We start from the raw sequence: 20,481 nt of genomic DNA, 5'->3' as shown, positions 1-20,481 counted from the left end.
GCGGGGGACTGGCGTCGGGGGCGCGCCTCCGGGGGCGGGGCGGGCCGAGCGCGAGCGTGCGCAGTGGCAGCGGGGCCTCGGCTCGCGCCTGGCTGCGCTCGCGCAGGAGGGCGTGGGCTGGCGGCGCCCGGTGCGCGCGCGCAGGGAGCGCGCGGCCCCGAGCGAGGGAAGGAGGGGCCGGTGACAGTGCGGAGCCACTGACTGCCAGCGTCCGCGCCCGGGGAGCGGCCGGACGGAAGAGAAGGTTTGCCAGACGCCGGTCGGCTGCCCGACCCTTCGGACTCAACCCCGAGCCGAGCAGCCGCGGCTTCTGGTCGGTTGGGGAGGCTCCGCCGCCACCTCGGGAAGATGTTTAACGTGGAGTCCGTGGAGCGGGTGGAGCTGTGCGAGAGCCTGCTCACTTGGGTACGTGGTGGGCGAGCGGGCCGGTGGAGGAACTCCGCAGCCTTTCGCGGACCCCGGTGCCGGTCCCGGGGGGCGAGCTCCCGGGGCGACCTGCCGTCACATCCGGGGCTTGGGACGGGCGGAGCTGAAGAGCCCGTGCGGGCCGCGTCTACACCCGCGGCCGGGTCAGGGTCAGCAGGGAGCGGCCCGGCTCAGGCAGGCTGGGCCCATGGTCCAGGAGGAACTTGTCCGGCCTGAGACGTTGGCTGCTGTCCGAGAGGAAACCTGCCCGGTTGGGGGCTAATGATGGGGTGCAGGCGACACTGTAATTAGGACTGTTTGCCTTGCTGAGGCGCTGGCGCTTCACTCCCAGGCTCCCAGCTATCCAAAGCGTCGGTTCTGCCTGGGCGCCCGGTAGAGGCACTCGGGACCCCTGGTAAAGATGCCTCTCGCCTTTGTTGTAGCGTTCAGCCAGGATGGAGTGTAGCCCCTTGAGGGATGAAGCCCTGCCCATTGGAAAATAGTACGTTGGAGGGTGGGTAGACAAAACGTGAAGACTCGCACAGAGGCAGAACATTTGAAATTCGAGATGCATTTTGACTGTTACGAAGTAAACGGCGTGATGGTACTTATCAAAGGAATCAAGAGTCACGGCTTAGGCAGCTCTTTTCAATAGCTGGGCAGTTAGCCGTGTTTGTTTCTGTTTTTCCTATGCTGGTGGAGGTGGGTACAGGAATATGCCAAACCATGGAACAAACCAAGTGTCCTATTGGGAACATTCGCTTTAATTATTGCTAAAAATGTGTTCTTTTTAGAAGAACACGGATACATTTACAGAGGCTACTGTGACACGTGTAAATTTTATTTGCATATTGGGTGAGATGGTGGTAACTGGGCCTCCTGCATTGTAAGTGAAGGCTTTACCGCCAAGCTATTCATCTCTCCCTTTTATTCACTTAAAGGTAAAATGCAAAAAGCAAAAGAAATTCTGTTGAACAGTGCCTTAGGTTAGAGGTCCAGATCTCTGGAATCTGGCTATCACTGTTCTGTGTAGGGACACTGCTGAGAAGCTGAGAGGTATTAGTTTGGATTGGTTGTAATAAATGTAATAGAAGTAGAACCTAAAGATATGTGTGCATTTGAGGTAGGATCTTGCTGTGTAGCCCATTCTGGCCTCAAACTATGATCTTGAATTTGTAGCAGTCTTCCTGCCTCATCTTCCTGAGTGCTAGAATTACAAGCCTGCATCACTACACCCAGCTTGAAGTATTTTATAATTTGGGTATATCGTGAATCTGATTATGTCCTTTGAAACATGGACTTTATACAGTGCTGAGCTTTATGGTTTGGTTTTGTATTAGATCATCCTTGTAATTTCAGATCGTTGACAATAATGCATAGTTAACATACACTATAAGTTTTGGCTTCAAGCAAGAAGATAAGCTTCACTGCTATGCTTCAAATAAAGAATGGTGGTCGGTTTCACAATGTAGCTAAGCCTCAGCCACGTTTCAATTTGTTATTTAAACCAGGAAAATGTTTAAAAAGATGACAAAATGTGTCAGGCCCAGTCAGTATATAACAAGCAAGCTCAGCAGAATGTGCTTGAAAATTACCCCTTGGCTCCTCTTCCTACCCCTGAAGCAAAAATGTATTCCTGCCTGTTGGGGGTGGGGGGAGGAAACTATGCTGTTACATCTGCCGGTCCCTTTTGAAAAATTTACTGTGTGTGACTGTGATGTGTGCGTATAGGCATAGTTGCTACCACGTGCATATGGAGGTCAGGAGTCAACTTTTTTGGAATTGGTGCCTTTCGGTGTTTTCCAAGCAAGAAACTCAGGTCTCAAGTCAACAGACTGGTGTGGTAAGCACCCTCACCCACTGAGCTATTTCAGACAGCCTGTTTGGTTTTCTGATTTTTGTTTTTTAACAATGATCTTTTTTTTTTAATGCGTATTTATTTGTGTGGGGGTGCACACATAACTGTATCACAGCCCTTTTGTGTTGCAGGGCATTGAATAACATAGAGGAATCAGTTCTCTCTTACTGTTTGCTATTTACTCAAATAAAAACATATCTTTATTTGAGAATTTCATTTATATATAAATGTGTTTTGATTAGGTTTACTCCTCTCCTCCAATTCCTCCTGTATTGCACCATCACTTGTCCCTCCCAAGTTCATATACCCGCTTTTTGTTTTGTGGTTTTTTGTTTTTTGTTTTTTTTTTTTTCTTTTTAAGCTATTGAGTCCATTTAGTGCTGTCAGTATATGTATGTCTGTATAGGACCATCTACTGGAGCATGAATAACTTGTCTGGGACTGCACCCCTGAAGAAAACAGACTGACTCTCCTCCAGCAGCTATCAACTGCCAGTAGCTTCTCGACAGTATGACCTCTGTTCATTCTAGGATTTTGGCTAACTTGATCTTGTGCAGGTCTTAGGCACATAGCCACAGCACAGCCATTGTGATTTCTTATGTACACCATCCCTGTCACATCCAGAAAACACTTTCCTGCAGACATTCTCCACAACTTCTGGCTCCTAGAGTCATTCTGTCCCCTCTTCTGCAATGATCTCTTGAGTCTTAGGAGGAAGAGCTGTGAATTAGATGTTCCATTTAGGGTTGATTACTCCACAGTTTTATTCTCTGTACTTTCCATAATGGTTGTCCTGAAGAAATAGGCTTCTCTGATGAGAGTTGGGAGCTCCCTATTCTTCGGGTATAAAGGTAAGTATTTAGAAGGCAGTTTAATGCTATGTCCATTTACCAAAGTCATATTAGCTTCCCTCCTAGACTCTGTGGCCTACCCAGTGTGTGCTTTTGGCCCAGTCACAACACAAAGCATGAATTCTGGCTCCTGGAGTGGGCCTTAGATCCAATCAGAAGGTAATTGCTCACTCCAAAACACTGTTATACCATTGGGCATGTACTGGCCAGTCCAGTTGTCATTGTAGCTCACAGAGTTCACAGCTGGGTAAGACTGTTCATCAGTTTTCTCTCACAGCAGCCTGCATAGCACCATCGTGCATGAAAGCTAGCCAGTCGGGATGAAGCTTCCAGGTCAATACCAGCTTGATTTTTCCACATCCTATGACTTAAGAATGTGGTGTCTTTAGTAATAAGGTCTTACTCCCAGTGACAATAGCCTGTATTGTGTTATGGATCCATGGGATTTCCCCCCCATGATTAGTAGCTGAAAGAGGGGTAACCCAATCTGGTACTGCCAAGCCCAGTTTCTTGAACTCTGTATGAATCATGATAAAAAGGTTGTACTCTCCCAGGTCTTAGTAGTTAATTTGTTTGTTGTGTAGTGCTGAGGATTATTGCTGGGGCTTTGTGCTTGTACTATGTAACTGAGCTATATAATTCTAGCCAGTTACCCAAGAAACTGGAACATAAGAAAGAATCTAGAGAGGCTGGAGAGAGCTCCAGTTAAGAGTATCTGTTGTCCCTGCAGAGGACCCTGATTTTGGTTCCTAGAACCCACACAGTGGCTCAAAACCTTCCATAGCCCCCATTCCACAGGATCTGATACCCTTGCAGAGGACCCTGATTTGGTTCCTTGTACCAAACAGTATCTCAAAACCATCCACAGCCTCAGTTGCAGGTGATCCATTACCCTATTCTAACCTCTGTGGGCACCAGGCATGCATGTGTAGCACATACATCTATGCAGGCAAAACATTCACACACATATAGCTTTAAAACATATTTGAGAAGAAAGAATCTAGATTGTGCTCAGATAGTAACAAGAAATTAGTGGGGAAGGAATCGTAGGCATGGTTCGTTGCTGTGAAACGCAGTGATATCTAGGCGTCCTTATTTTCATATTACTTATTTGGGAGCCTATGGAATGCAGCTAGTGTTGAGAATCCCTCCCATTCTATTTTTCTTACTTTTTCGAACTCCTGCCAATAGATTTACTTCTCTAATGGGAGAATAAAGAAATTTCCAAAACACAAAGGTTTAAAGCACTTGGGGAAAAGTCTGAGTAGCATGGTGGTTGCCGGCTCCAGCAGTGGTTCTCAGACATTATCATTGATCAGTATCACCTGGAACCCTTACAAACCAGTTCACTAGGCCCTCGGGCTAGAATTTCTAGGTCTGGGACAGGATCTGAGATTTGCATTTCTGAATATTCCCAGGCAATGTGTAGTTAGTAACCTCAAGACAACATTTTAGAACCATTGCTTTAGAGCAGAGCTATAAGCTTACTGCTGGTTGATGTTTGTTGGTAGCATTGTTCTGCATTTTAGGGTATTTGGTGGAAGCATTGCTCTCCTCTGTTCACAAGACAATAGTTCTTAGCTTACTATTGCAGACTTACCTAGGAAGCATAATCACCCTGATGGAGAAGTGCTGCCTACAGTTGCTGGTCCAATGTGATCTCATGCCTTACTTTTCTGATGCTTTTGCTGGGGGAGGTTGGAATGTGTTCTCAGAGCTTCTTAAAATAACAAGAAAAAATGTGACCCTTCAGATAGAATTTGTGCTTTAACATAGTTAAGTGCAGTGTTACTTACTGTATTACTATCTTGAAATGTCACAACTCCGACCTGATAGGGTGAGAAGTTTATTTCTTAATTGAGATATCTGTCAGTTCTGAAAGCAGAGGTAACTGTTCTCAAGATCTCATAAGTACCTATGTACCTGAAGGGCTAAAGCAGAAAATAGTTGTTTAAATCAAAATGAAAATTTAGCTCTGAGTCCTAAGGGTGAGGGTTGGGGAGGAAGGAACGACACCCCCAGATAATGTCAAATTACTCTTCCTTTAAAATCTTTCCTTTGGGTAAGCATGTAGCCCAGTCTGTAGAGTGCTGCCTCGTTTGCATAAAGCCTTGTGTTAGCAATGTGTAACCAGCTGTGGTGGTGCACACCTGTAATCTCAGCAGTCCACCTCTAACCTCTAATTCTCCCAACGAGAAGGTGGAAGCAGGAGGCCTGGGGCGTTTAAGGTCATCCCAGGTCATCCTCGTCTTTAATAGTGAGTCCCAGGCCAGCCTCAGATACATGAAACTGGCTCAAAATACAACAAGTAAATAAAAATAAGAAATAAAACTATTTGTTTTATTGAGTTTTCTTCTGATTGACCAGGGGCAATTTTGTAATCCAAAGCAGAAATGTAACTCAATACTGTAACACTTGCTTTGCATGTACAAGGCCCCGAGTTCCATTCCCAGCTTGGGTAGGAGGGTAAGAACTGAATTCCTTAACTTTGGCAGTACTTTGGAGGTTTCCAGATGCTAAAATTAGTGCCCACGTAGATAAAATTTATTTGATGTATGTATTAAAATAGATTAACAGGTTAACTTGCTTGCACAGATCTGTAATCTCAGCTACTCAGGAGGCTGAGGCAGGAGGATTGCAAGTGAAAAGTTTGTAGAAACTACAGAGTGAGTTCACCCTTGCTTAGCAAGACTCTAAAAGGCAGGAAAGGTTGTTCAGCAGTTAAGAGTACTGGCTGGTCTTGCAGAGTACACGGGGTCAATTCCCAGCACCCACATGGCAGCTCACAGCTGTCTCCAGTTTCAAGAGAGATGATGGCCTCTAAGAGCTCTGCCTGCACATAGTGCATAGACATACATGTGTATAAAATATTTCTACACTAAATTAAAAAAAGAAAAAGAAATATCAGACTTAAGAGAGGTGGGATATAGCTCAGTAATAGAATTTTTAGCTAGCATGTGCAAAGCTCTAGGTTCAGTACACACACACACACACACACAGAGAGAGAGAGAGAGAGAGAGAGAGTTTAGTTCTTACCCCAAGCTGGGAATGGAACTCAAGGCCTTGTCCATGCAAGGCAAGTATTCTAGTATTAAGCTAAAATTGTAGTACACTTTGTGGAGCTAAGAAATGAAACTTAGTCAAAATGTAAACTTTCCAGATGATTTAATGTACACGTAGGTTTGGAAACCAATAATATTAATACCCTCCCAATCTTTATGTGGAAAAAAACTGATATTGAAAGAGATGAGGTGCAGAGTGTTGTGGTACATGCCGGTAATCTCTGCACTCAGGGAAGCAGAGGCAGGTGGATATTTCTGAGAGTTGAGGCCAGCCTGGTCTACAGGACAGCCAAGACTACACAGAGAAACCCTGTCTCAAAAAATAAAAAACTACTTTCTATAAGGGCCTGTGACATAAGGCCCCCCGCCTCTGTTATCATAACCACCATTACCTGGAAGACTCCTGCCCTATGTAAAATAGGAATTTTTAACTGTACTATTAATAGTTTTTCCTTTCGGCACTTAGGAGTGGAGGCAGGAGAATCAGGAGCTCAAGGTCACCATGACCTCTGATACATAATGTTGTTGGGAGCCTGGGCTCTGACTTTTATGGATAGTATGGTACGGAGAAGCAGATATTCACCCATTTTTAATAACAGTAAATTACTTCATGATTTATTTAACAATGTATTTAAAAAAACTTTAAAATGAATATATACTTTAACCTGGCTCTTTTTTGCCTAAGCCAATAACAAAAAAGATAGGTGGTCACTTGGTTGTTAACTCAGTATTCCCATTGTTGCTGTCTATTTTAGCCTTGTCAGTACTATAGACTGTACAGCTGGTTTTTCTGCCTCTTTCCCTCCAGTGTTTCCTTCATAATGTGTCTCGTTTATTTTTTGCAGTTTGGGTCTCACTTTCTACCTTGAAATCTTTTACTTACAAACTACCATTTACTCTTAGGATAAATTCCAATGTGGCTTAAACAGGCTTGCCTAATGATACTTGTTTTAGTTCTGTCTGTCTTTCACATTTTTAAAAATTCCTTTCTGTTCTGTTTCTTCCTATGCTTTCCACCTCTCCATATCAGGCTTATTTTCCTCTGCACAACATATTATGTTCTTCGTTGAAATCTTTGTTCATACATCTCATAGTACTTTTACCAAAGTAAAAGATCTGTATCAGGATGGCCTTTATCTGTCTATCCTCAGGGATTTATTTCCTTTTAAGTCCAGGTTGGACTACTGGTTATCATTTTTGGCTACAGTTCTTTTTTCTTTTTTGGTCTCAGGTGGCCTTGAACCCCTGCACTTCTGCCTTCACTTTTCAAGTGCTAGAATTAGAGGTGTGTGTCCCTAAGCCCTGCTTGGGTTCATTTAAATTTCTCTTAATGAATACAAAGTTAATTGTGATTCAGTGTAAGTTTGAAGCTGAAGCTGAAATTGAGTATCTAACCTAATGATGATAATATGATGATATGAATTCAGCATCCATTTAAAGGTTGTTGTTTTGTTTTGTTTTGTTTTGTTTTGTTTTGTTTTGTTTGCCTTTGAGTACAAGAAATCTCAACCTGGCTAGACTTAAGTAATAAATTTACTCTACACAATAGGAGATTCCATATCTTTTAAGTTCAGTGGTTAAAATTTCTCCCAAAAACTTAGTTCTTTGTATCCCTCCTCACTCTCTTTCATTGCCCATTACATAGCCCTTGAGACTTATTTCTGGTCTGGCAACATGGCTTAGTAAAGGTACCTGTCACCAAGTGTTATGATCTGAGTTCAGCCCTATGGACTCACATGGTAGGAGAGAACCAACTTCCACACCGGCCCTCATATGCTTATGTATATTGTGCCACAGACACCTGCACTTATACATGAACTCACAATAATAATAATACAGTCATTCCCCTAAGTTGCTATGATTGCTACAGCAATTGACGCAGCACAAAAGTTCACATTAATAGGAAATTGACTCCGCTGTCCAACAAATATCTCTTTGTCCCATACTGTCCTTGCCCTTTTATTCTTGAGTCAGCCATCTCTGGTGGAGGCATTGAGGGGCCATCATCTTCTTAGGCTGTCACCTGTGAGTAGTGTGAGGAGAAGTCAGCCAATATCCACCAGTTTCTCCTTTATAATTATTGTTTAAATTTATTTTAGTCCCCCAGATGAGATGATCACACATGGATTAAAAATCTTAATTGAATTAACCATTAGATCTTTTTTTCCTTCAGATCCAGACCTTTAATGTGGATACACCATGCCAGACTGTGGAAGATTTAACGAATGGTGTTGTGATGTCCCAGGTTCTTCAAAAGATGTAAGAATAAATTGTTTGTCTTTGTGTGTGATCTTATGTATAAACTTTTCTTAGACTGTAAAGGATTAAAAAGTTAAAGTGTGAGAGTTGATTTTCTGTCACTGACAAAATTAGACAATCAATTCATGTGAAATAAAGGTTTGTTTTGATTTAGTTTGGGTTGTTTCAGCTCTGATCAGTTGTCCCATTGCTCTTTGGCCTCTGGCAAGGCAGCAGTGTGGTGGGAACATTGGCAAAAGAAGCCGCTTCCCTTTTAGCAGTCAAAAAGCAAAAGCAAATCGGGCTGGAGAGATGGCTTAGTGGTCAAGAGCGCTTGTTGCTCCTGCAGAGGACCCAGGTTTGGTTCCCAGCTCCTGAGTGGTGCCTCACAGCTTTAGTGACTCCAGTTCCAAGGGAACCCAGTTCCCTCTTCTGGCCTCCCAGGCGCTAGGAATGCACATGGTACACACACATACATTCAAGCAAAACATTCACATGGTGAAGTAAAGTAAATTTAAAAAGAGGAAGATGCAAAACAGGTTGTTGTAGGGGCTATGAGAAGTTTCTTCAAGAGTGAGCCCTTAGCAATCTTGCTCTCTCTTAAGTAGGCCTTACTTCATAAAGGGTCCACCATCTCTCCGTAGTCGCAAGCAGAGATCAAAACTGTACATACTTTGAAAACATAATGACATAAAATTCACAGTCAGCTTTTGGCTTAGGAGTTTATTACTTATTCATTCATTCATTTATGTTTTTAGCGGCAAGGTCCCACTATGTAGCCGTGACTGGCCTGGAAGTTTCTGTGTATACCAGGTTGCCTCAAATTGGAATTCACAGAGATCTGCCTATTTCTGTTTGCTGAATGCTGGGACAGAGGTGTGCCCCAACATGCCTGGACCAGGAATTTTTTTTTTTATTTAAAGGATTGTATGTGAATTGGGTTCAGCATGATTTTTAAATGGTTTTATATTTTGAAGCTCTGAGTGCTTGTTAGCTGATAGTAAAAGATTTGTGTATGACGTCAAGGGATTTTTCTTTACTTCTGTTGAAAGTCAGTATCATTTTTAAAATGAATTCTTGATATTACTACCTTCCAAGAACTTATATGATTTGTAAATGTCAGAAGTAGCTAAAATGTTTCAAAGAACCTTCTTTTTGTGTTTAGAGTGTAGACATATGTTTAAAAACTATAGTTTTTACTTTCTTCTATAGCTTTGTATACATGCATCTTTTTTCAGGATGTAGGCATACTTTTTTTATTTAATGGGACTCGAGAAGTTTCATTTGAGACCTGAACAACTCTGCTTCCAGTTCCCCCCAAAATATGTAGCATTTCTTGTAGACAAATAAGAATTAGAATTGATGACTTATGCTGTCAAACCTGTTACTTGCTTATTTGCTTACTTTGTTTTGTTTGAGACATGGTTTACTATGTAAGCCTGCTTGTCCTGGAACTCGTTCTGTAGACCAGGCTGCTTCAAGCTCACAGAGATCAACCAGCCTCTGCCTCCCAAGTGCTGGGATTAAAGGCTGAGCCTCCACACCTGGAGAAACCTGTGATTCTTGTTGTGCCTACATGCCTAGGAACAGTTCCTCCATTGCTCTGATCCGAATTTAAGTTCCTTTTATATTTTATTTGTTTATTTTTAAATTTTTATTGTGTGTATTCTTTGTGTGTACTACTGTGTTATAGTGAACGTGTCTCCCTCCTACCTTCCGGTTCTCTACTTTCTCACCTGCTCCCCCTCCCATTGTCCCGTGGACAGTTTTGCTTTATTTTCACGTCACCGTATACATGATTTTATGTAATGTATATCAGTATGGAGTCCTTCTGATGTTGGCCTAATTAATTCTCTCCAGTTGCATCTTTTTCTATAAATGACATAACTTCATTATTTTTCATGTTGAAAACTAATTCCATTATTTATGTACCACACTTTCTTTTTTAGATGTTGTAAGTATAATTTTTCTTTTATTTTTGACGTCATAATTTAAATCTATCATTTCTCCCTTTCATTTCCCCCTCCAAATCCTCCCATATATGCCTCCTTGCTCTCTTTCAAATAAATAGCTTTCTTTTTCATTAATGTTGTTACATTCACATATGTATGTGTATATACACACATCTATATTCATAAATATAATATTCATAAATATATATTCATAAATATGCTCAGTCTAGATAATGTTACTTGTATGCATGTTTTCAGGGCTGACTATTTAGTATTGGATAACCAGTTTATATATAACACATTTTCTTTAACCAAGGTTGGTTCTATAACTTAGCTGTTTTGAATACTGCTATAATAAAAATTGATGTAGAATTATCTCTATAATGTGTTGATGTGAGTTCTTTGGGTAAGTCTGTAGGATACTTCAGCTGGTCATGTGGAAGATCTATTTTTAGTTATTTGAAAAAACTGTATGCTGATTTTAATAGTCACTATACTAGGCTACCCACCAGCAATGTGTAAGGATGCCCTTTTGTCCACATCCTTCCCGGCATTTGTTATTTTTCTTTTTTAAGGTTTATTTTATTTATGCCTGTCTGCATGTATATGGTTTCTACAGGAAGCTAGAAGCAGGCATCAGATCCTTTGGAGCTGGAGTTATAGGTTTGGCTCCACCTCATGTGGATGCTGGAATGCAAACTCTGTTCCTCTGTACAGCAGTAAGTGCTCTAAACTGCCAAACCATTTCACAGCCTCTTCTTTTTGTAAAGATTTTCAAAAAAGATTTTTTAATTTAAATTACAAAGTATACTAAATATTCTAATAAATTCATTATTTTTCCTTAGAATGAAGATACTTCTAGGACATAAATAAACTGTATACATCTCTTACATTTTTAATAATTCATACGTGTGTGCATGTACATGCGACACATGCCACATACACGCCATGGTTCATGTATAGCAATCAGAGGGCAATTTTTGGGAGTCTGTTCTCTTCTAACCCCCTTGGGGCTTCGGGATTAAACTCAGACTGTCTGGCTTCCTTGCACAGCAAATGTTTTTACCCACTGAACCAGCTCACTGGCCCTGCCACATTTTTTAAAGTGTTAAATTAAAAAGATCATATTAAATAACTGGCCTAAGTAAAGTTAAACCTTTATGATATAAAAAGAAACCACTTCCAGTATAACAATTTAAGTATGAGTGTATGAAATGAACATACTTAAAGTGCAACCTTTCAACTTTGTGTTTACATTGGTTTGTTTAAAGACAAAACCATAAAGTCTCACCTGTCTTCAGTTTCTAGTACATTAGTAACATACTGTGTTTTCATTGGCACATCCCACGCCCACATCTTCCTTATGAAAGGCTCTAATGCTACCCTGTGATTGCCAGAGTGGAAGCTGTTTTGTTGTTTGACAGTCTAAGAACTGGCTTGGCAGGGACACATTCCTGCCGTCTCATTGTTTTCACATAGCACAAAGTCCAGAATTCTTAGCTCTACCCAGCTTACCTAAGGGATTGTTTCAAGATCAGATTTTTTTTTCTATTTTTACTTGAATTGTGAATTATTTTACACAGATTCCAGTAAAGGCGGCCTCAAAAAAAAAAAAAAAAAAAAAACACTGTTGACTTCTATTTAAATTAAACAAAATGAAATATGTCTATTTTCTAGAGTGGTTTTCTGACTTGTGCTCCTCAAGTTTTGCCAAAACATTTGTTGGAAGGCTTGTTTTACTGGCCAATGACTGAGTTAGTTAGACAGGATAGCAAAGAATAGTTGTGTAGATTTTTTAATTACTATGTGGAATTGGCACTGGCATAATCTGATACTTGTGATCTACGTGTCACCAAAATGGATATTTCTCATTCTTAGAGCTTTATGTAGATACAGTCTTAGAGATGGTACTTGCTGAGGTCACCAAGAAAAAAAAAGTGGTGAAAAATTGGTTACCTTTTAAAAATATTTTAATTGTTTTTTTTATATTATAAAACAACTAATTTATTAAAATTCAGTGAAGTAAAAATATGAATGTCACCAATTGGTCACATAGGACTTGTTTAGTTTCTTGTGGCTCCTGTGAAAACAACATAAACTTTGCTGTTTAATATACACACTTATAATCTTACAATTCTAAGGATAGCAGTTAAAAATGACTCACTGGGCTAAAATCAAGGTGTTAGTGAGATTTATTTTAATTGTTTTATGTGTGTGTGTGTGTGTGTGCGTGTGTGTGTGCGCGCACGCGCGCAAGCGCGCGCAAGCAGACATACCACAGGGTACATGTGAAGTCAGAGGACAATTTTAGAAGCCAGTTCTTTTCTTATATGGTGGATTCTTAGGACCAAGTTCAGGTCATCAGGTTTGCAGAGCATCATCTTTACCCTTTGGGCCATCCCAGAGCCCACTTATTCTTGAATACTAATAACTTGCTAAATAATAATTTGCGTAAGGCTGTCTCAGTTACTTTTCCGTTGCTGTAAAGACATACTATGGCCAAAGCTATTTATAAAAGAAAGAGTTTAATTGGTGGCTTGCTAGAGTTTCAGAGAGTAAGTCTATGACCATCATGGTGGGGAGCATGGCGGCAGACAGACAGGCATGGCTGTGGAGCAGTAGCTGAGGCCTTACATCTTATCCATAAGTTGGAGACAGAGTGAGAGAGACTGGGCCCAATATAGGCTCTTTTTTAAATTATTTTTTATTCCTTTTACATCCTGGTTGTAGCCACATCCCTCTCCCCCTCCCAGTCCCACTTTCCTTCTCCATCCTACCCCAACCTTTTCCTTCCTTTCTCACCTATTCCTCAGAAAAGGGGAGCTTCCTTTCCCACCCGCCCCAGCTCATCAAGTTACATGAGGACCTAGCATGTCCTCTTTCCTCTGTGGCCTGGTAAGGCAGACCCACCAGGGGGAGTGATCAAAAGCTAGCAAGTGAGTCCTTGTCCAATGCAGTACCCACCTCCCTTACTAGCCCACCCATATGAAACCTAAGCTTTCCATATGCTATGTCTTTGTAGGGCGCCATGTCCAGTCCATACATGGGCCTTGGTTGGTTATTCAGTCTCCACAGGCTGCTCTGGGCCCTGGTTAGTTGGCCCTGTTAGTCTTTTTGTGGAGCTCCTGTCACCTCCAAGTCCTTTTTTCTTTCCTCCTATTTCTCCACAAGGCTCCCTAAGCATCGCCCAATGTTTGGCTATGAGTCTCAGCATCTGTTTTGAGGCACTGCTGGATAGAGTATCTCAGAGGACAACTCTGTCAGGCTCCTGTCTGCAAGCTTAGTAGAGTGTCCTTCATAGTGTCAGGGGCTGGCACTCTGCCACAGGGTAGGTCTTTTGTTGGGCCAGCTATTGGTTGGGCATCCTTCAATCTCTGCTCCATCTTCTCTATCTTTATTCCTACACCTTGTCGGTAGGGTGAATTTTGGGTTGAAGTTTTTGTCATAGATTGGCGTTCTCCTTCCTCTACCTGGAGGCCAGTCTACTTAAAAGGTGCCCTTTTCAGTCTCTGTGGCCTCTGCTACTAGGAATCTCTGCTTGAATCTTCTTCATATCCTCCCAGGAACCTTCCCTGACTTAGGTCTCCAACTTCTCACAGACATACACCCTGCCTTCATTTTTCTTTTCTCTGAAGGCCTCTGTCCTTTTGCTCTTGCTCTCCCTAGGTCCACTCTCCACCCTCTTAATTCTCTGTACCCCCTCTTCTCTCTTGCTCCCTCTCTTTAGTCACTACCTCTGTCTATTCCATCTGCCCTTCCCTGTGAGATTTATGCATCCTCCCTTGGATTCTTTTTGTTATTTATCTTCTTTGGGTCTGTTCCTTGTAGAATGCTTATCCTGTACTGTATGGCTAAAATCCCCTTATAAGTGAGTATTTCTGAGTCTCACTTATACCTCACTCAGGATGATCCTTTCTAGTTCCATCCATCTGTCTACAAATGTCATGATTTCTTTGTTTTTAATAGTTGAGTAGTATTTCACTGTGTAAATGTGCCACAGTTTCTTTATCTATTCTTTGGTTGAGGGACATCTGGGTTGTTTCCAGATCCTGGCTGTTACAAATAAAGCCTTGTTATGTGGTAGAGCGTCTTTTGGGTATGTATTCAGAAGTGGAATAGCTGGATCTTGAGGTAAAGCTATTCCTAATTTTCTGAGAAAGCACCAGATTGATTGTACAAGTTTACACTCCCCTGATAGGAAGCCCACCGTCAGTGATACACTTCTCCAACAAGGCCACACCTCCTAATCTTTCCCAAACAATTCCACTAGCTGGAACCAAGCACTCAAATATATGATCCTTTGGGGGCCGTTCTCATGCAAACCACCACAAGGACATTTTTGTAAATTTCCGAATAGAACACTTATGATTAGGAACTCTCCCTAAAGAAAGGCAAAGTTTTAATTATTTTATTTCATGCCTGTTGTACTGGATTACTTTACAAATGATTTCCAACAAAGCCCCTTCCACAGAAGATCAGCATGGATTTAGCATAATCTATATCATTCACAGATATGCCAAACCTCACAGTCATTTTAATGAACAAGATCAGTGCTGGGTAAGAAAGTGTAGAAGATTTCGTTCCAGTAGTTCCTTCTACAGCGGCACCTGTCACATGACTGAATACAAAGGGTGGCTCCCTGTTTCCTTTAATTCTTTGTGTAATCTGAAGCATTCTAATTAGGCCCAAACATTCTCGGTTGGGGGGTTGTTTTTTGTTTGTTTTTTTATTTGTTTGGGGTTTTGTTTGGTTGTTTTTGGAAAAACAGCATTAGACAATAGCAGAAGACTACTATAGTAACATTCCTCTTTTTTACACATTAAGCCATTTGATAGAAATGGTTATTCTGAGAAATAGAAAAGCAAACCTGTAAGTGGAGTTGAAATACAGCGTAAAGTATCACTGCTAGCTCTGTTTTACAACGCTTCAAACAGTAAAATTAACAAACATCCTTCAATATATCCAAGTTCACAAGTCTCAGGAAAATCACGTCAGAAAATTCTATAAAACTGCAAAAAGCAAATACATTTTTTTTTTTTAGGACCTCATGAAACCACACTTTTAGAAATTTGCGAAGTGTCTGTATCAGGTAATTTTCACATCAGTTTTATCTGCTCCAGAAGCTCACACTGTGGACATGGTTCCTCTCAGATCTCCAAGAGAACTCTATATGCACTGTCTTCCTTCAGCCAAGACAGACACTGTCACTTTAGGATGTCTGGTGTGTCCTGCCCACCCTAACTGTGTGGCATCTTCACCGAACAGGACTACGTGTATATAGGTGTTGCCTGCTGTGATCAACACCCTCTTCTATACGTCTTTTTCTTAATGAACCTAGCTGTGTTCAGAATTTCTGTAGTCAGTGGAGCCTGAATTCTAAAATGATGTAAAGAGCAGGAAAAAGCCAATGAGTGGCAAGCAACATTTGGACTGAAAATAAAAAATGAAAAACCATTGACTTAGCAGATTAACAGTAATATCCCTCATGGAAAAGATGCTGGTGTTAAATAGCCAGCAGTAAATGCTGAATTTAGATGGAAACTTGTAGATGTTTATGTGTGCTTGACATTTTGCTGAGCTAGGCTGTTCAAATCCCTGATCTGTTTAAGTAGGTCTTTTTTTCTCACTGTGTATGGTCCTGAGAGGTTTGGTCTTGAGGATGTCCAGCATGGACTGCATCTTGTTGAGGCTGGCCATGAATACCTTTCAAGATAAAAAATTCCTCAAGCTAGTTGTTACAACTTTTGTGTTATAGGTTTATCATTGGTTTAAGGTTCCTGGATTATTACTAAATGCCATCCGTCCATGAAGCTGTGTCTGATCTCCACCAGGAAGCTTCAGTGACTCTTCCTTTGGTATACAGTTTTCTAAGTGATATAATTTCTCATATTCACTGAAAACTATCATAATGCTGTTCCAAAAATTCTGGACCAAGAAATCTGTCTTAAGTAAATCTTTGAATGTAGTAGATACAGCCAAAGCTATGTATAATGTTGGCATTTTAGCATATCTGAAGAAATTAGAACTGTCCTAACCACACACAGAAAAAAAAAATTGTGTTCTTTTAACATCATCCCACAATTTAGAGCTTTTGTGGAGATTATTTCCACGGTACCTTTCAGTACCATGAACAAATTATTCTGATGGGGACAGATTACTCAACAGAAGCATTTCTTTTACCATTTATCTTCTGAAAATTTTGACCCCTGTCTTTTTGCACGGTAAATCCATGAGCTGTGAGTCAGCGCTGTGGCTCTGAGGAGGCTGCTCCATAGCTTGTAAGCAAATTTAGCTTCTTCCTGTGCTGTGGTTCTTTATTCTTTGTTTCTTCTTCCTTAAACAGGACAAACATATTTAAAACAAGTTAGAAAGACTCCCAAGGAGGGAGGAGTTCCAAAATGGGTGATTCTGGGGTTTTTGCTCTTTTATAGCATGAAACTTTCTTTCATGGAAACCAGATTTTTTGAAATTTCTGTAGCCTTTTCTATCCTGCACCCCCACACTCATGTCTTTTCTAAAACATTACTCTCTTTCATGTTATCTGTTAGAGAATCGTCTTTTTTCCTCACGTTTGTTACCATGAAGCCTACTGATTTTTGTGTTAATTTTATTGTCTGCCACTTTACTGGGAGTCTTCATCAGATCAGTTTTCACTTAGAATCTTCAGTGTTTGTGTATAGAATCATTTAATCTACAAGTGAGGATTCTTTGCCCCTTTTTTTTATTTTATTGAAAATGGTTTTTGTACTGTTAGTGTAAAGTTCTCTCTTGTGCCCGTGATTCATGAATTTGGTATTTTCACAGATTACAAATGTTCGGTTTGTGTTTTCTTACTAATTTATCTTTGTCATTGTCTCCATCTTGTGAATAATTCTTCTATCTTGTCTTCACGTCCTGATATTCTATCCTTTCTTTTCTTTTGTCCATTCTGTTGGTAAAGCTCTTCACAGAGCCTTTTCTTCGACTTAATGAATTTTTCATCCAGTCTCTCCTGTCTCTCTGTCTCTGTCTCTCTCCTCTGTCTCTCTCTCTGTCTCTCTCTCTCTCTATGTGTGTGTGTGTGTGGTGTACTGAAGTGTTTTTCTTGTTCAGAGCTAAATCTTTTAGGTTCCACTCTCTGGACAAATAATTACAGCCAACTAAAAGAATACTTCAAATAAGAGAATTTCCCCCAGGGATAAGTCCTCTGTTTGGTTATTTAGTACCAAGTGGTCAGTCCTGAAATCATATATATACAAGTAACACTAAATAGAGCAAATGTGACATATAACATATAAGTGTAACAATAACTGTTAAAGAAAAAGGGGTCGTGAATTCAAGAGGGAGCAAAGGGAAATATGTAGGAGTTGTTGGAGGGAGGAAAAGAAGGGGGAGGATGTAATTATATTTTAAAAATAAATGAATAAAGGAATATTTATGTCATTTTTGTTTCTATGTACACACTTATAATTACACTTGAATTGTTTTTCTGGGATTTCTTATTGTCAACTATCATTGATGGACATTAGTGCAAGATTAGTAAATTTTGAAGTGGTCATTATTTCCATTGTTTTTAAATGTTACTTGTGGCTTTGCATTGTGATTTGCACATATGAGGTTAAGTTGTTTGAATATTTTTAATTTTATTATTAATTTATTTTAATATTTTAATTTAAATGTTTTTTCATAAAACATACTATACTTATACTAAAAAGTATTTATTTTGGAATTTAAGTTTACCTGGGTGTCTTACAGTATGCTATATCTTACCCTACTCCTTTATCTTTTTACTTCTTTTTTATTATTTAAATTTATTTTTTAATCACTTTACATCCCAATCCTAGACCCATCCCTCCCTTTTTCCCCCTCTCCCTCCCCTAGTCCTCAGAAAGGAGGAGCCCTCCTCCCTTACCAACTGACCCTAGCCTATCAAGTCTCATCAGGACTGTCTGCATCCTCTTCCTCTGTGGCCTGACAAGGCCACCCCACCTGGGGAAGTGATAGAGGAGCAGTCAACAGACTTAAGGTCAGAAACAGTCCCTGCTGCCCTTATTAGAGAATCCACATAAACACTGAGCTGCCAGTCAGTTACATCTGAGCAGGGCATTAGGGCCTCTCCCTTCATGGTTCTAGGTTGGTGCATCAATCTCCGCAGGCCCATTTGGACCCATTTATTGCCTCTGTTGGTGGTCTTCTTGTGGATCTCCTGTCCCCTCAGGTTCCTTCTGGCCCTCACTCTTCCATAAGACTCCCTGCAGTCTGCCCAAAGTTTGGCTGTGAGTCTCAGTATCTGCTTCGATCCCCTTCTGGGTGGAGTGTTTTCAGAGGACATCTATGGTAGGCTCCCATCCTGTTCCCTCTCTTCAACCGCTGCAGGTACCTATTCTGTGTGCCCTTCCAAATGAGAATTCTCCTCTCTAGGGTCCTCATTATTTAGCTTTGTTAGGTCTGTGTATTGTAGTTCAGTTATCCTGTATTATATGGCTACTATAAGTGAGTATATACCATGCTTGTCTTTCTGGGTCTGGGTTACCTCACTCAGGATGATCTTTTCTAGTTCCATTCATTTGCCTGCAAATTTCATGATGTCCTTGTTTTTAACGGCTGAATAGTATTCTGTTGGGTAGATGTACTAGTTTCTTTATCCATTCTTCAGTTGAGGGACATCTGGGTTATTTCTAGATTCTGCTATTATGGATAAAGCTACTATGAACATAGTTGAGCAGGTATCCTTGTTGTATAGTGAAGCATCTTTTGCTTCCAGTGTTCAAAAGAGACTCGACTACAGCAAAATTTAGGTGTTATTCTGATACCATTCTAACTAGGGTGAGGTGTAATTGCCATAGTTTTCATTTCTCTGTTATCTAAGTGTGTAAACACTTTTAAAAATATTTGTTGGCTGCTTGTATTTATTTCTTTGAGAACTATTTATTTAGTTTTGTAGGTTTTTATTGATTAGATGGTTTGTTGTTTGAATTTGAGAATTTTAGGGGGGATTATTTAGTGTGCTCATGAGCATGCCACCATGTATATGTGTAGGTCATAGGACAGCTTGGAGGATTCAGGCCTTTTGTTCTGCCACATGTAATCCATGGGCTTGAACTTGGATCATCATATTTGGTGACACGCACCTCCACCCACCAAGCCATCTCGCCAGTCCCTAATTTTTTGAGGTTTTTTTTTTAACTTCTTGAAATATCTTTCGTGTTTTTATTTTATTATGTATATAGGTGTTTTGTCTGTGTGTATGTCTGTGTACAGTGTGCACACAGCGCTTGCTGAGGCCAGAAAAGGCTGTCAGATTACCTGGAATCAGTTAAATCAAATCCAGATCCTTTGGAGAAGCAGCCAGTGGTCTTCACTGAGCCATCTCTCCAGCCCTTAATTTTTTGAACTTTTATTAAAGACAGTAGACATTAATCCCCTTTCAGGTGAATAGTTGGCAAAGATTTTTTTTTCCTATTCTTTATTTTTGTTTTCTTCGCCGTAGTGCTTTGCTGCTTGCAACAATTCTGCTTGTAAGTCGTATTAGTTCCTTTTCCCCATTTCACTTATAGTGAGAGCTACAGCACTTACAGCAGTGTATATGACCCTCAGAGATGTTGGCTCTTTGTAGCCCCTCTGACCTTATTCACTAGTATTCTTTTGCAGTGTCTTCCTTGATGCTCAGGCATGTGAAGTTGTCTTCTGCTTTGGGACTTTCCCTTGGCCATTGTGGTGTTTGCCTTTTTCTCAGCATAACCTAGTCTGAGCCCTACTTAATATTGTCAAAGCTTTATACTCCACAACCCATCTTGCTCTATTGATTTTCAGAAAGCATGTTTTGAACATGTGAATAAACATTATAGAACCTGCCTTTAAAAGAAAATGTTTATCTCTACTTAGCCTTTATTTCAAGGTGTTTCCATTCACATTTTCCATCATCACTATCACATACCAATTGCGCATTCTGTTGCTCAGTGCAAACGTTAAGAAAGTAATGGAAAACAAATAGGTAAGAGCAAATGACAATTTTAGGATTCCTCATAAATGGATATTTTTATTGTACCTGCCTTGGTAAGTTTATGGTTTCTTCTTTACATTTATGTTTATGTTTTTGTCAGCTTGACACAAGCTAAAGTCATTTGAAAGAGGGA

General features: G+C 40.5%; 1 protein-coding gene across 1 annotated transcript in view; it reads left to right on the top strand.

Moving 5' to 3' along the window:
* The first annotated feature begins 132 nt into the window (after window positions 1-132).
* Hook3 (hook microtubule tethering protein 3) overlaps window positions 133-20,481 on the top strand; it is a 103,010-nt gene continuing 82,661 nt past the window's right edge. The window contains exons 1-2 of the mRNA XM_060381553.1: window positions 133-405; window positions 8,350-8,435. Of these exons, the coding sequence (XP_060237536.1) occupies window positions 349-405; window positions 8,350-8,435 (143 nt within the window). The 5' untranslated portion in view covers window positions 133-348. The remainder of the gene's footprint in view (window positions 406-8,349; window positions 8,436-20,481) is intronic.

Source organism: Meriones unguiculatus, chromosome 4 (genome assembly GCF_030254825.1).
Source record: "Meriones unguiculatus strain TT.TT164.6M chromosome 4, Bangor_MerUng_6.1, whole genome shotgun sequence".
NCBI classification, from domain to species: Eukaryota; Metazoa; Chordata; class Mammalia; order Rodentia; family Muridae; genus Meriones; species Meriones unguiculatus.
This window is presented reverse-complemented; position numbering and strand designations above follow the sequence as displayed.